Source organism: Macaca nemestrina, chromosome 1 (assembly GCF_043159975.1).
Source record: "Macaca nemestrina isolate mMacNem1 chromosome 1, mMacNem.hap1, whole genome shotgun sequence".
In the NCBI taxonomy this organism is placed as follows: domain Eukaryota; kingdom Metazoa; phylum Chordata; class Mammalia; order Primates; family Cercopithecidae; genus Macaca; species Macaca nemestrina.
The window spans coordinates 216,675,777-216,689,390 of record NC_092125.1 but is presented as its reverse complement, the minus strand read 5'-3'; the positions used below and the strand labels follow the sequence as shown (position 1 = coordinate 216,689,390).

At 52.2% G+C, this 13,614-nt stretch overlaps 1 protein-coding gene across 2 annotated transcripts in view; it reads left to right on the top strand.

Annotated features, from left to right (window-relative positions):
• Positions 1-13,395, top strand: part of LOC105483139 (peptidyl arginine deiminase 6) — a 29,500-nt gene extending 16,105 nt beyond the window's left edge. The window contains exons 8-16 of one of the 2 annotated variants that reach the window (XM_011743822.2): positions 221-324; positions 3,880-3,991; positions 5,794-5,901; positions 6,115-6,269; positions 6,763-6,919; positions 7,340-7,463; positions 8,854-8,924; positions 10,407-10,568; positions 12,912-13,395. In XM_011743822.2, coding sequence (XP_011742124.1) covers positions 221-324; positions 3,880-3,991; positions 5,794-5,901; positions 6,115-6,269; positions 6,763-6,919; positions 7,340-7,463; positions 8,854-8,924; positions 10,407-10,568; positions 12,912-13,145 — 1,227 coding nt within the window. In that variant the 3' untranslated portion in view covers positions 13,146-13,395. The remainder of the gene's footprint in view (positions 1-220; positions 325-3,879; positions 3,992-5,793; positions 5,902-6,114; positions 6,270-6,762; positions 6,920-7,339; positions 7,464-8,853; positions 8,925-10,406; positions 10,569-12,911) is intronic. The other variant, XM_011743823.2, reaches the window with a different exon arrangement.
• Positions 13,396-13,614: the final 219 nt, after the last annotated feature.

Below are 13,614 nucleotides of genomic sequence, written 5' to 3'. Positions count from 1 at the left end.
TATGTCCCCACAATAGATGGGTCCTTGGACTTAGGATGCTCCGGTGGAGGAAAAAAGGCATCTCCCACAGTTGGGCAGAGCTCGAGGTTTGCTGGGGGAGAGCTGCAGAAGGCAGGTGGGGCCCAGCTGGGGGCCGGGCTGAATGGCCAGAACCCTGGGGGTTGGAGGGGAGGGAGTAAATGTGGAAGCAGGTTGCTAACAGGACCTCGTCTTGTTGCAGTCAATTCCAGAGACTCTCCTGTATAAAGACACGGTGGTGTTCCGGGTGGCTCCCTGCGTCTTTGTTCCCTGCACTCAGGTGCCTCTGGAGGTTTACCTGTGTAGGTGAGAGACCCTCAGGCTGACTGTGCCAGGTGGTTCTCATAACTGGCACCCTCTTTCTGTATGAGGGTGGGGTGGGTAAAGATCATTGGGACCTCTCACCAGGAGAGTTGAAACACTTCTGTCTGAGCTGTCTGGATCTGCCCCAAGACAGTCCAATACAGGCCTGAATATTCCCAAAGCTGGGCAGGGAACAGTGAATGAGACAGTCCCCCAGTTATGTTAGGGTCAAACGGCACGGTTTTAAACGGTACCAAGTGCTCTAAAGCAGGGTGAAGAATGGAGAGGTCAGGATGAGAACCTGTCCCAGGGATGATGAGACTCCTATGGAACCAGAGAACAGGTGTGAGCCCAGGAAGGGGAGGTGTGGGGATGGGTGAAAGGAGCCAGAGACCTGTGGGCCCTGAGTGTTAGGATGAGGTATCTGGGGCCATATGTATTCTAAATACAGTGGTGAAAGCTTTGTCACCTGGATACCTGCAGAAAGATGGTACTGCTCACCCACTGCCACTTACAGGCCCTGGTTCGTTTCAGTCTTGTTATACTTTCCCCTGGGGTGGCTGCCTCCTCTGTGGAGGCTGGGTACACACATCCTTGGTCTAGGCCTGGGCCCTAGGAGGGAGAAAGAGCCAAGATTTGGGCGCTGCAACCTATTGTTGCTGCTAGTGGTCTGGAAGTCTCCTCAACCGCCTCACGTGCCAAAAGCCTGAACACGCACGGGGCCACGTCCGGCTTCAGGGAATCCAGGCACAGTCTCTAGCCATGTAGCCACATGCCTAGGGAGAAAAGGAGAAAGGATCCTGAAGGCAGAACAGTGGGAAGCCAAGGGTTCTGTCTGCATGATCACTCTGGCCACGTGGAAAGTCAGGTATAAGTAAAAGGCAAGAGACCAGTCTAGACACAGCATGGCTCAAGCCCGGGTGGCAGGAGCAGCCGTTAGAGTTGGGATTGGTCTGCAGGCAAGACATCCCCGCCCCACTCTTTCCACACCAGCCGCCTCTAGATTACTTCCACCACGTTGCCCTTTATTGCAAATTCCTTATGTGAAGGCTGTCTTTTTTTTGTTTTTTTAAGTAGGAGGCAAAGGATAATGCTGACGGAACACTCTAGCAGGGATGGGAAACACTAATAGGAAACGGTAGCCAGTGTGGTGGCTCACACCTATAATCCCAGCACTTTGGAAGGCTGAGGCAGGAGGATCACCTGAGGGTCAGAAGTTCAAGACCAGCCTGGCCAACATGGTGAAACCCAGTCTCCACTAAAAATAGAAAAATTAGCCGGATGTGGTACATGCCTGTAATCCCAGCCACTCAGTGAGGCTGAGGCAGGAGAATCGCTTGAACCCAGGAGGCAGAGGTTGCAGTGAGCTGAAATAGCCCCACTGCACTGCAGCCTGGGAAACAAGAGCAAAACTCATAAAAATAAAAAATAAAAATTGCCGGGTATGGTGGTTCATGCCTGTAATCCCAGCCCTTTGGGAAGCTGAGGCAGGCAGATCACCTGAGGTCAAGAGTTCAAGACCAGCCTGGCCAACATGGTAAAACCCCATCTCTATTAAAAGTACAAAAACAATTAGCCAGGCATGATGGTGCACCCCAGTAATCCCAGCTGCTCGGAAGGCTGAGGCAGGAGAATCTCTTGAACCCAGAAGGTGGAGGTTGCAGTGAGCCGAGATTATACCCCTGTACTCCAGCCTGGGTGACAGTAAGATTCCATCTCAAAAAAAAAAAAAAAAAATGACTTCTTCCCCTCTTCCAGGCTCAGTGGGTGTAGAAGCCAGACAGACAGCTCTTCCAGGGGAGGGCTGCTGGGGAGTGTGGTCCTCAGAGGAATACCGGGTTTCAGGATGAGAAGGTAAAATCTCAGCAGGTCTGATGGAATTCTGATAGCAGATACAGAAGACATAAAGCAGAGAGATTTGGTATCTCGAGTATTTGAAGACAGGGGTTTCTCATTCACAGAGGGTATCTACTTGTTCAAGGAAACCCAAGTCTTCCATACAGCGTGGTATTCAGGCACGGTTTGACCCAGTAGAGCTGCATATGACCTACAAGGCTGGGTCTGCACTCCCTTCCCCCAATAAGCCTCAGACTGTTCTAGACCTTGTCAAGCTGGTAGCTCCCTGTGGCTTTGCATAGACCCAAGAAATAGGTTCTTTGGAGCAGTAGCATACATACTATGCATGTGCTATGCCAGCAGTTACATTGCTGTATTCTATTAGTAGCAACATGAGCTTTGGACCTGAAGCTGGACTACAGTCCCAATTTCGATATTTCCCAATACTAGGGCCTTGCTGACCTCCAACTTTTGAGGACCCATTTGTTTCAGATAAGTGTTTTGTTTTTTTTTTATTTTTTATTTTTGAAATGGAGTCTCGCTCTGTTGCCCAGACTGGAGTGCAGTGGTATGATCTTGACTCACTGCGGCCTCCGCCTCCCGGGTTCCAGCAATTCTCCTGCCTCAGCCTCCCAAGTAGCTGGGATTACAGGCATGTGACACCACACCCAGCTAATTTCTGTATTTCTGGTAGAGATGGGGTTTCACCATGTTGGTCAGGCTGGTCTCAAACTCCCAATCTCAGGTGATCCGCCCGCCTTGGCCTCCCAAACTGCTAGGATTACAGGCATGAGCCACCACACATGGCCAGATGAGTGGTCTTAACATCAGCCTCACACACTGCTGTTTCCCTTCAAGGAAGGGATGTCCACAGTAGATCTGTGAGCCTGATGCTGTGCACGATGCCTTGAAGATCCCAGGCTCAAGACCCATCCCATGCCACACATACAAAAATGACAACCTTCTTGGTCATCTCAAGGGTGGGGTGCCCAGCTTCATGGCTTCTCAGGACAAAAATACAGCCCCCTTGGGTAGACAGTCAACTAATACCTTTGGATAGGCTGAGGCAGGAGAGCCCGGGGGAGTCCCCAGATTCCCTGGGATAGAAGGGTACTTGCAGGCTGGGCACAGTGACTCACACCTATAATCTCAGGACTTTGGGAGGCCGAGGTGGGTGGATCACCTGAGGTCAGGAGTTTGAGACCGGCCTGGCCAACGTGGTGAAACCCCATCTCTACTAGAAATATAAAAATTAGCCAGGCATGGTGGCGGGGGCCTATAGTCCCAGCTACTGGGTGGCAGAAAGGAGGCACTGAGGCAGGAGATTCGCTTGAATCCAGAAGGCAGAGGTTGCAGTGAGTCAGATCCTGCCACTGTACTCCAGCCTGGGTGACAGAACGAGACTGTCTCAAAAAAGGAAGCGTACTTGCAGAATCTGACCGAAGGGTATAAACAGAGCAGGCCTTGGCTACCAGGAAAGGGGCTGCCACTGGTACTTCCCAACCTGGCTCTGGGCAAAGCTGAGTAGCATTGGACAAGATGGGCTCAGCTTCTGGCTTGTGCCAAGGTCAGGGGATGGCTGCTCTGTTGACCTCACGGGCAGGGATGTAACCTCTCCTGGTGAGAAGGAGGTGTTCTCCCTCTCCTGGCACAGGGAGGTCATAACTTTACAGTAAGGGAGCTGTGAAAGTCTTGCCAGAACTGGCTTCTCTCCCACGGCAGAGAGCTGCAGCTGCAGGGTTTTGTGGACACAGTGACGGAGCTGAGTGAGAAGAGCAACAGCCAGGTGGCATCTGTCTATGAGGACCCCAACCGCCTGGGCAGGTGGCTCCAGGTAACACCTCACCTGGGAAACCCCTGAGGGGGAGGGAGGGGTGAGGAGACTCAGCATTTGCCACCTAAGAGGAATTTCACAGACTTCTGGTTAACCTTAAAGACCGAAGCCTTGGTAGAGGTGGTGCTGTTCTTAGGACTTCAGTGGAGGCTCAGATGAGGATTTGCCTGAGTCATGTCCACTAAGGAATAGAGTTTAGAGTCTAACCTCCTTCCCATTCCAGAATGGACATGTGTTCAAGACCACAGAACCCTAACCCCCAGGCCCCAGAAGGCTCTGACACCTTTGGCTAAGGCTGTGAGAGCTGGGCCACTGCCCTGGGGTCCCACCTGACTCTGGCACAGCACCAAATCTAAAGCCCCGGTCAGCCTTCAGTTCTAGAGCTCTGTCCTCTGCAGATGAGTGATCGTCACGTGCTAGGCGCACTATCCTGAGCACCAGAGATAAATCGGAACATATGCTGTCCCATGTTAGCAAGGATAGAACTTTTAGGTGCTATGAAAGTTGGAGAATGAGATACCGTGAGTCATTAGACCAAATGAGGCAGTTCAAGAATAGTCGGGAACATCTGCAAATGAAACTTAAGGAAACAAGGAGCTGGCCACGCAGAGACTGGGGTAGGAGTGGCCAGGATTAAAAGTAGGAGTCCCTGGCCGGGTGTGGTGGCTCACGCCTGTAATCCCAACACTTTGGGAGGCTGAGGCAGGTAGATCACTTGAGGTCAGGAGTTTAAAAACAGCATGGAAAACATGGCAAAATACCGTCTCTACTAAAAATACAAAAATCAGCCGAACGTGGTGGCGGGCGCCTGTAGTCGCACCTACTCGGGTCACTGAGGCAGGAGAATCGCTTGAACCCAGGAGGCAGAGGTTGCAGTATGCCCAGATCACACCACTGGCACTCCAGCCTGGATGACAGACTGTCTCAAAAAAAAAAAAAAAAGTGGGGGTATGCTTGGAGGTCTTGAAGAGGGCTGGTGCAGCCAATCACAGTGAACCAAGGTGAGAGGCAGGGTTACCACCTGGTTAAGGTACCTTTTCAGCTAAAGGCAAACAAGAGACACTCAAAGCATGAATCAGGAATGAAAGGTTACAGTTTAGGTTTTCAAAAGACCCCTCTGGCTAAGATATAGGGAACAAATCTTAAGAGTGGGCAAGAATAGAAGGGAAACTAGAAGGTGTTGCAGTGGGCATAGGGTGGAGACACGGTGGTTTCCTGAGTGGCACCAGCGCAGAGTTGACTCAGAATGTAAGCCAGTAAGGCTTGCTAATGGATTCTTTATAGAAGAAAGGAAGAATCTGGATGCTCAAGTCTTTGTCGCCCAAGCTAGAGTGCAGTGGCACGATCTCAGCTCCACTGCAGCCTCTATCTCCTTCTACCTCCTCTGAGTAGCTGGGATTACAGGCATGAGCCACCATGCCTGGCTAACTTTTTGGGGTTTTTTCTGTTTTTTGGTTTTTTTGGGGTTTTTTTTTTTTTAAGTAGATGGGGGTCTCACCATGTTGCCCAGGCTGGTCTTGAATTCCGAGGCTCAAGTGATCCACTCACTTTGGCCTCCCAAAGTGCTGGGATTACAGGCATGAGCTACCGTGCCCAGCCATGGATGTTCAAGTCTTAAACCTGAAGAGTAGGGGAGAGAGGGATCAGAGAGCCTTCAAGAAAGGGCAATATCTGAGCTGGGTGTTGAGGGTTGAGCACGAGTTGGCAGGAAGGAAGGGGGGGATTCTTACCATACCTTTTCCCTAAATGGGACCCAGGGAGATGTGTGACTGGCAAACGATCTGTCTTCCTCTCCATTCCAGGATGAGATGGCCTTCTGCTACACCCAGGCTCCCCACAAGACAACATCCTTGATCCTCGACACGCCTCAGGCCACCGATCTTGATGAGTTCCCCATGAAGTACTCATTGGTGTGGAACTTGGTTTGGCTAATCTGAGCTCAGTCCAATCTCTCAGGCCTGGAACCTGCCTAGAAATGATGGGGCACCAAGTGGGGAGAGGACCCAGGTGGCCTCTGGGGGGAGGGGATGTGGAAGTCTACCTGAGAGCCTGGATTTAGGGATAACACTGGGGCCCAAAGCCATCCCCTACTAACACCCCTTCCCCACTGGGTCTTTCCCCAGAGCCCTGGTATTGGCTACATGATCCAGGACATTGAGGACCATAAAGTGGCCAGCATGGATTCCATTGGGAACCTAATGGTGTCCCCACCTGTCAAGGTGCAAGAGAAAGAGTACCCCCTGGGCAGAGTCCTCATTGGCAGCAGCTTTTACCCCAGGTGAGCCACCGGGCCAGACGACTTCAGATGAAAAGGAAGGGACCATGGTCGTTCCCCTGGCCCCGCCTGCTTCCCATAGCACCTCAGCCAGTCACGCACTGTGGAACACTTCTTAGAAGGACATTTGAGCTTTTGATTCACGTGGAGACTAAAGATCAGAATAAACTGTTTATTCTTTGATTCCAGGGTTTAAACTGAAACAAGTGAAATTTGGTCCACCAGGATGTCATTTTCAAGAGAGATGTGGCTGGATTTCTTGGTGGCCATAAATCCAAAATGATACTTGTGACCGGGCTTGTGTGTCTAGAACACTAGGCTCTGTTCTGAGTGGGGTCAGAGTAAGGGATTCATAACCAATTTATCTGCTATGGACCGGCCTCCTTCACACAACGGTCACAGAGGCCAGCTCCCTGGAGGCAGCATGACACCAAGTGACAGGTGACCAGTCTGGGCCACACTGGCTCAAAAGCTGTTCTTTCCATCTTCCTTCTAGCGCAGAGGGCCGGGCCATGAGTAAGACCCTCCGAGGCTTCCTCTATGCCCAGCAGGTCCAAGCGCCAGTGGAGCTCTACTCAGATTGGCTGATGACGGGCCACGTGGATGAGTTCATGTGCTTCATCCCCACAGATGACAAGAATGAGGGCAAAAAGGTCTGTATTGGGGTCTGCAGAAGGGACATCTGACCATGTCCCCATGCCTTCTGTTGGGGACTCTTGGAAGATTCTGGAGAAAAAGCTGGCTTTTTCTTGGTTTTTGTTGTTTTTTGAGTCTCACTCTGTCACCCAGGCTGGAGTGCAGTGGCACGATCTCCACTCACTGCAACCTCCGCCCCAGGTTAAAGTGATTCTCGTGCCTCAGCCTCCTGAGTAGCTGGGATTACAGGCACATGCCACCACAAGCGGCTAACTCTTGTATTTTTAGTAGAGATGGGATTTTACTATGTTGGCCAGGCTCGAACTCCTGACCTCAGGTGATCTCCCTGCCTCGGCCTCCAGAGTGCTGGGATTACAGGTATAAGCCATCATGTCCAGCAGAGAAAGCTGGCTTCTGACCCAAGTTCTGTTTCCCAGGGCTTCCAGCTGCTCCTGGCCAGTCCCAGCGCCTGCTATAAACTGTTCCGAGAGAAACAGAAGGAAGGCTATGGCGATGCTCTTCTGTTTGACGAGCTTAGAGCAGATCAGCTCTTGTCTAATGGTAAGGGAACTCCCTTTCCACAGAACAGAACTGGGGTCCTCCTCCTTTTTCCAGGGGCCCTTTCTACATAGCCATTCTGTCACGCTTGGCAGAAAGGATGCCAGGGAAGCACAAAAGCTGTTGGAATTGTATTAGAATGTCATGTTTCTGGGCTACTCTAGTGGTACTACGACAACACAAGTAGACCAGATGTTCCGGGATGGCCTAGAGGCTTTTAGGATGTATTTGAAGGGGACTCACTTAAGTTGGCCCCAAGTTGGGGGAAAACGGGTATCAACAATGCTAGTGCTTGGATTTACTCAGGGCACATTGGATTAAGTACTTAGGGACTGGGACTTTGTGGGTCTCCTGGTTACATTAAGGAAACACACAGGTGGACAAGCAGAGGTGGTGTGGCTGGTGCCATTGTACTTCCGATCTAAAAGCTGTGGGAGTGGGCTGGGCATGGTGGCTCACACCTGTAACCCCAGCACTTTGGGAGGCCAAGGCGGGCAGATCACCTGAGGCCAGAAGTTCCAGATCAGCCCGGCCAACATAATGAAAGCCCAACTCTACTAAAAATGTGAAAATCAACAGGGCATTGGTGGCACGTGCCTGTAATCTCAGCTATTCGGGAGGCTGAGGCAGGGGAATTGCTTTGGCCTGGGAGGTGGAAGTTGCAGTGAGCTGAGATCACTCCATTGCACTCCAGCCTGGGACACAGAGCAAGACTCCGTCTCAAAAAATAATAAAGGCTGTATGAACCCAGAAAGGGGCTGGGGGTATTAGGTTTTTCTAGACCCTCAGTACCCAAAGTGTGATCTGAGGGCCGGTGCACCTGGGAGCTTGTTAGAAATACAGGATTTCCACCCTGCTCCAGAGCTCCTGGATACTCAGCCTTTGGGGTGGGGCCTGGGAACTCCTGGTCATAGAAGCACCATGGAAGGTGACATCTGCTGAACATGAACCACATGACAAAGACTGTCACCTCAGAGCTGGCAAATGAATTGGGCATTCCTGTCCCAAAGATGAGGCCATTGAGGAATAAAAGTAATGTAACCTGGTGAAGGCCACAGGCAGAAGGTGCCAGGTTGTATCGGCATAAGGGGAGTAGGGGCCAAAGTCATCCTAACAAACTCTAGGCTGTATCCCTCAGCCTGGCACAGGCTATTCCCTCATGCTGGGGACAGAGTGGCCAGTGGCAGTAAGTCCTGCCTGGACTTTCTGGTGTAGACCCTGGTCAGTCCCCAGAAGGAAGATACTGGACCTGAGGGTGTGGTCCCTGGAGATAGGCCAGTCCTCTCCTCTCGCCATGGTCACTGGCCCAGGAACACACCCAGGTGGCTGGGCCTTACCTGAGTGTGCCCAGCTCTGGGCAGTGCTGCCATTCCCTGACCGCTTCTTCCTACAGGAAGGGAAGCCAGAACCATCGACCAACTTCTGGCTGATGAAAGCCTGAAGAAGCAGAATGAATACGTGGAGGTAGGGCCAGCGCGAGGGGGGCCGTCCCCAAGAAAGAGCTGGTGCCACAGGTCCTGCAGGAAGGTTCCCACCCACCCCTCCTGAGGGGTGAAGGGTTGCGGGGGGAACAGCTGCCTGCCACCTTTCTTTCCATGGCTTGATACAGGCCCAGGTCTGGGGCTAGAGCTGGCCATATATATGCCAGTGTAGGGAGACTAGAGGAGTAAGGAGTTAGGTCTCTGGAGCCAAACACAGCACGATGTACCTTTATGCTTGGAAGAAGGCTGGAAGTGGTCACACAGCTTTCTATGGTGTCAGATGGCCGAGGACCCAGGGTGGGACAGGGGCAGAGAGGAGCGCCATGGCGTGTCAGAAGAGTTGACAGATACTGCTTGCAGATACTGTCAGGGGCTTTACTTGCCGTGACTATGCAGCTGGGTCTTTTCCCCCAAGCTGGGAAAGCCCTGATTATCCAGGTTGCTAGCTGAGAACCAACGATGGCCCAAGCCTTGTGCAAGACACCTCACTACAAACCCTGCAGATAGCCCTATAAAGTAAAACACCTCTTACATATGAGGAGAGTGAGGCACAGAGGAAAATCACTAGCCCAAGACAATCATTTGGGGGATTGAGTCTGAACTCCCAGCTTCCTGTGTTGCTCATTATGCTACTCAAGCTGCCTAGGCTCCATTTCCTGGAAAATGACATACCTCAGCAGCCTCCTTGAAGAGGCCAGCTCCTTCCGAGAAGCTGAGTGTCAGACTCAAACGAGGGCCTACTCAATGCTTTCTGGATGAAGCGGCCTGTCACAGTGGTCCTGAGAATGGTGTTCAGGGTCACCAACCTTCAGAGATCTTAGAAAGGGAATCATTGGCTGTGAGGAGCAGAGTCTTCCCAACTTCTAGAAGGAGAAGCTTAGGCCCAGAGAAGGGCAATGTCTCGGCTGAGGTTGCATGGTCAGCAAAACTGCTTTGCTCACTGGGTCCTTACCATTCCCAGCAATGTTCCTAAGGGAAAGTTCTATGTCATGCACAGTGCATGGGTGCCCTGTTTTGGAAGAACAGCCCTTCTGGCATAGCAGGGTGGGTGCCAGCCAGGCATGGGGCTGAGAGAGCATCTCCCAGCCCCTGGCGACAGCTTAGGGTGTGTTGGGTTGTGTCTGAAGCTTATTTCAAGACCTAGGGAGACAGGTGTGCTGGGTGTCTGAAGCCTATTTCAAGACCTAGGGAGATGCTTGGGTATTGGGCTCAGCTGGTCTGGGTTGGGAAGTGCCCAACGCTGTCTAGCTGTGGGATCCTGGACTAAAGACGAGGCTTCCTGAGCCCCCACTTCCCCAGGTGAAAAGGGAACTGCCCACTTAGGAAGGTTGGTGTGATGTGTGAGGCTCCTGGCGCACAGTGAGTGATGGGGATGGCAGTGGTGTCAGGCCATGGCCTACCTTCAGTATGGAAGGAAACTGGTTTTAATTCCTGATGAGCTCTCCTGGCCCCTCCCACCCCACAGAAGTGCATTCACTTGAACCGTGACATCCTGAAGACAGAGCTGGGCCTGGTGGAACAGGACATCATCGAGATTCCTCAGCTGTTCTGCTTGGAGAAGATGACTAACATCCCCTCTGACCAGCAGCCCAAGAGGCCCTTCGCGAGGCCATACTTCCCTGACCTGGTGAGGGACGACTGGGCATCCCTGGGTGGGGGAGGGTCCGTCCAGGCAACACTGGCTGCCGCCTCACTGTGCTGGACTGCAGAGATGGGGGAGGGACAGCAGATAACGGTGCCTATGAGGAAATGGGCAGGAGACCCCTTCTCCCCCATCTCAGTTAGGGACGCCCTCCCAGAGAGCAGGTATACTGGGCCTGAAGGCTTGGAGGGTTCCCCAGGCAGTTACTATGGGCCAGGAGCTTCAGGAGCCTCAGTGAGCTGTACCCCTAGTCTAAAAGGATGAACCTGTGAGGCCCACTTCAGATGGGGTGCTATGTAACTCAGAGTTGAGGTTGCTGTGCATCTGCCAGCAGTGAGGTCTTGGGCAAGCTACCTCAGGGTAGGTCTTTCCACTATCCCCAGGGTCCAGGGCAGCCGTGTCCGATACATGGAGGTACATCAGCACTTAAAATAACATTCTAGGCTGGGCACGGTGGCTCACGCCTGTAGTCCCAACACTTTGGGAAGCTGAGGCAGGTGGATCACCTGAGGTTGGGAGTTCGAGAGCAGCCTAACCAACATGGAGAAACCCTGTCTCTACTTAAAAATACAAAATTAGCTGGGCGTGGTAGCACATGCCTGTAATCCCAGCTACTTGGGAGGCTGAGACGGGAGAATTGCTTGAACCTGGGAGGTGGAAGTTGCAGTGAACCTAAATCACACCATTGCACTCCAGCCTGGGCAACAAGAGCGAAAGTCTCTCAAAAATAATGTTCTGTTCAGCTTGGCTGGTTGTGGTGGCTCACCTGTAGTTCCAGCACACTGGGATGCTGAGGTGGGAAGATCACTTGAACTCAGGAGATGGAGACCAGCTAGGACAACATAGTAAGACCCTACATCTTAAAAAAAAAAAAAAAAAAAAATTAGCTGGGGCCAGGATGCAGTGACTCATGCCTGTAACCTCAGCACTTTGGGAGGCTGAGGAGGGCAGATCACTTTTGAAGTCTGGAGTTTAAGAAAAGCCTGACAGACATGGTTGAAACCCCATCTCTAGTAAATACAAACACTAGCTGGGTGTGGTGGTGCATGCCTATAATCCCAGCTAATCAGAGGCTGAGGCAGGAGGATCCCTTGAATCCAGGAGGCAGAGGTTGCAGTGAGCCAAGATTGTACCACTGGACTCCAGCCTGGGCAACAGAGCAAGACTGTCTCCACCGCCTCCCCCCGCCCCAACCCAAAAAAAAAAAAAAAAAGCTGCGTGTGGTGGCCCATGCCTGTAGTCTCAGCCACTCAGGAGGCTGAGGCAGGACAATTTCTTGAGCCCAGGAGGTAGAGGCTGCAATGAGCCACTGCATTCCAACCTGGGCAACAAACCAAGACCTTGTCTGATAAACCAAACCAAAAAAAAATTCTGCGGCCGGGTGTGGTGGCTCACACCTGTAATCCCAGCACTTTGGGAGGCCCAGGTGGGAGGATCACCTGAGGTCAGGAGTTCGAGACCACCCTGACTAACATGGAGAAACTCCACCTCTACTAAAAATACAAAATTAGCCAGGTGTGGTGGCGCACGCCTGTAATCCCAGCTACTCAGAAGACTGAGGCAGGAAAATCACTAGAACCTTCCAGCGGAGGTTGCAGTGAGCCGAGATCATGCCACTGCACTCCAGCCTAGGCAACAAGAGCAAAACTGTTTATTTTTGTCTTTAAAAATTCTGTTCCTACTTATTCTAAACCAGAAGTCATAATCAAGAGTGGGGCTGTGAGTACATAGAGGTCCTGGTTTCACCAAGCCTATGCCAACTGTGGCTCACATCTGAACTTTCTCATGTAACAACTGACCCATTATATAGGTATTTAAAATGAACGGAGGCATTTGAGGTGCCCCAATTCTCTAAACACTTGCTGACCTCTTCCCTGGGTCCTAGGGACACAGGCCCTGATGCCATGGGTGTCTTCTAACTTGATCAGCTCAGTGTGGTCTGGTAGGGGTGAGTAGTGGCAAGAAGCTGCTTTGAGAAGGAGTTGAGATATGAAAGATGTGCAGCAGTCAGCTGACAAGAGGGGGTGGGGAGAGCATTCCATTGGAGGCAGCAGCCGTGTGTTGCATCCAGACCATAAGAGGCCAGAATAATCAAAACATAGAAACTGGAGAAGTTGACAATCCCAGACCTTGGCCAGGCAGGATGTTGTCTTGCTGTTGAGAAACAGCCATTGGAGGGCTAAGCAGAAGCGAGCTGGGTTTCACTGACCTGGAGGAGGCGGCTGCCCGCCTGCTACGCCTGGTCTGGCCTGACCACAGAGAGGCAGGTGGGGCGCGGGCTTTCAGGCCTCTGATCCCTACCCAGGCCTTACCCTTTCTTTCTGACAGCTGCGGATGATTGTGATGGGCAAGAACCTGGGGATCCCCAAGCCTTTTGGGCCCCAAATCAAAGGGACCTGCTGCCTGGAAGAAAAGATTTGCCGCTTGCTGGAGCCCCTGGGTTTCAAGTGCACCTTCATCAATGACTTTGACTGTTACCTGACGGAGGTCGGAGACATCTGTGCCTGTGCTAACGTCCGCCGGGTGCCCTTTGCCTTCAAATGGTGGAAGATGGTACCTTAGACCCGGGCCCTGGAGCTGCCAGCTCTGCCCCAGCATGGATGGCCCACTGTCACCATGCAGCAGATTCCTTGCCCAGCAGAGGCTGGAGAGTCCAAGTGACACAACCCTTTCTTCCCTGTCCACCCCGACCCTCGGACCCAGTAGGGTAGCAAATGCTGCCAGCTTGAACCCCTGGGGGGAAAAGATGGAAAAGTGTTCAGCCAAATGGCATTTACTAAATAGCCAATAAAGTGCTGGTGGGCATGAATGCATCTTGGCAGTGACCTCCTCGTTTGGGGAGGGGATATGTGCCAGCTGAGGACAAGGCTGAGCTGAGATGCCTATGGCCATGCTGGCTGCCGTGTGTGTGGGGGGGAGAGACTTGGCTACATGAGTTGCTGTCCTTCCCCTCATCTCTATGTCTATGGCAGGAAGTGGTTGGACTTACTCAAATGGACTTAGATTATCCAAATGCTGCTCTGGTTTAAGC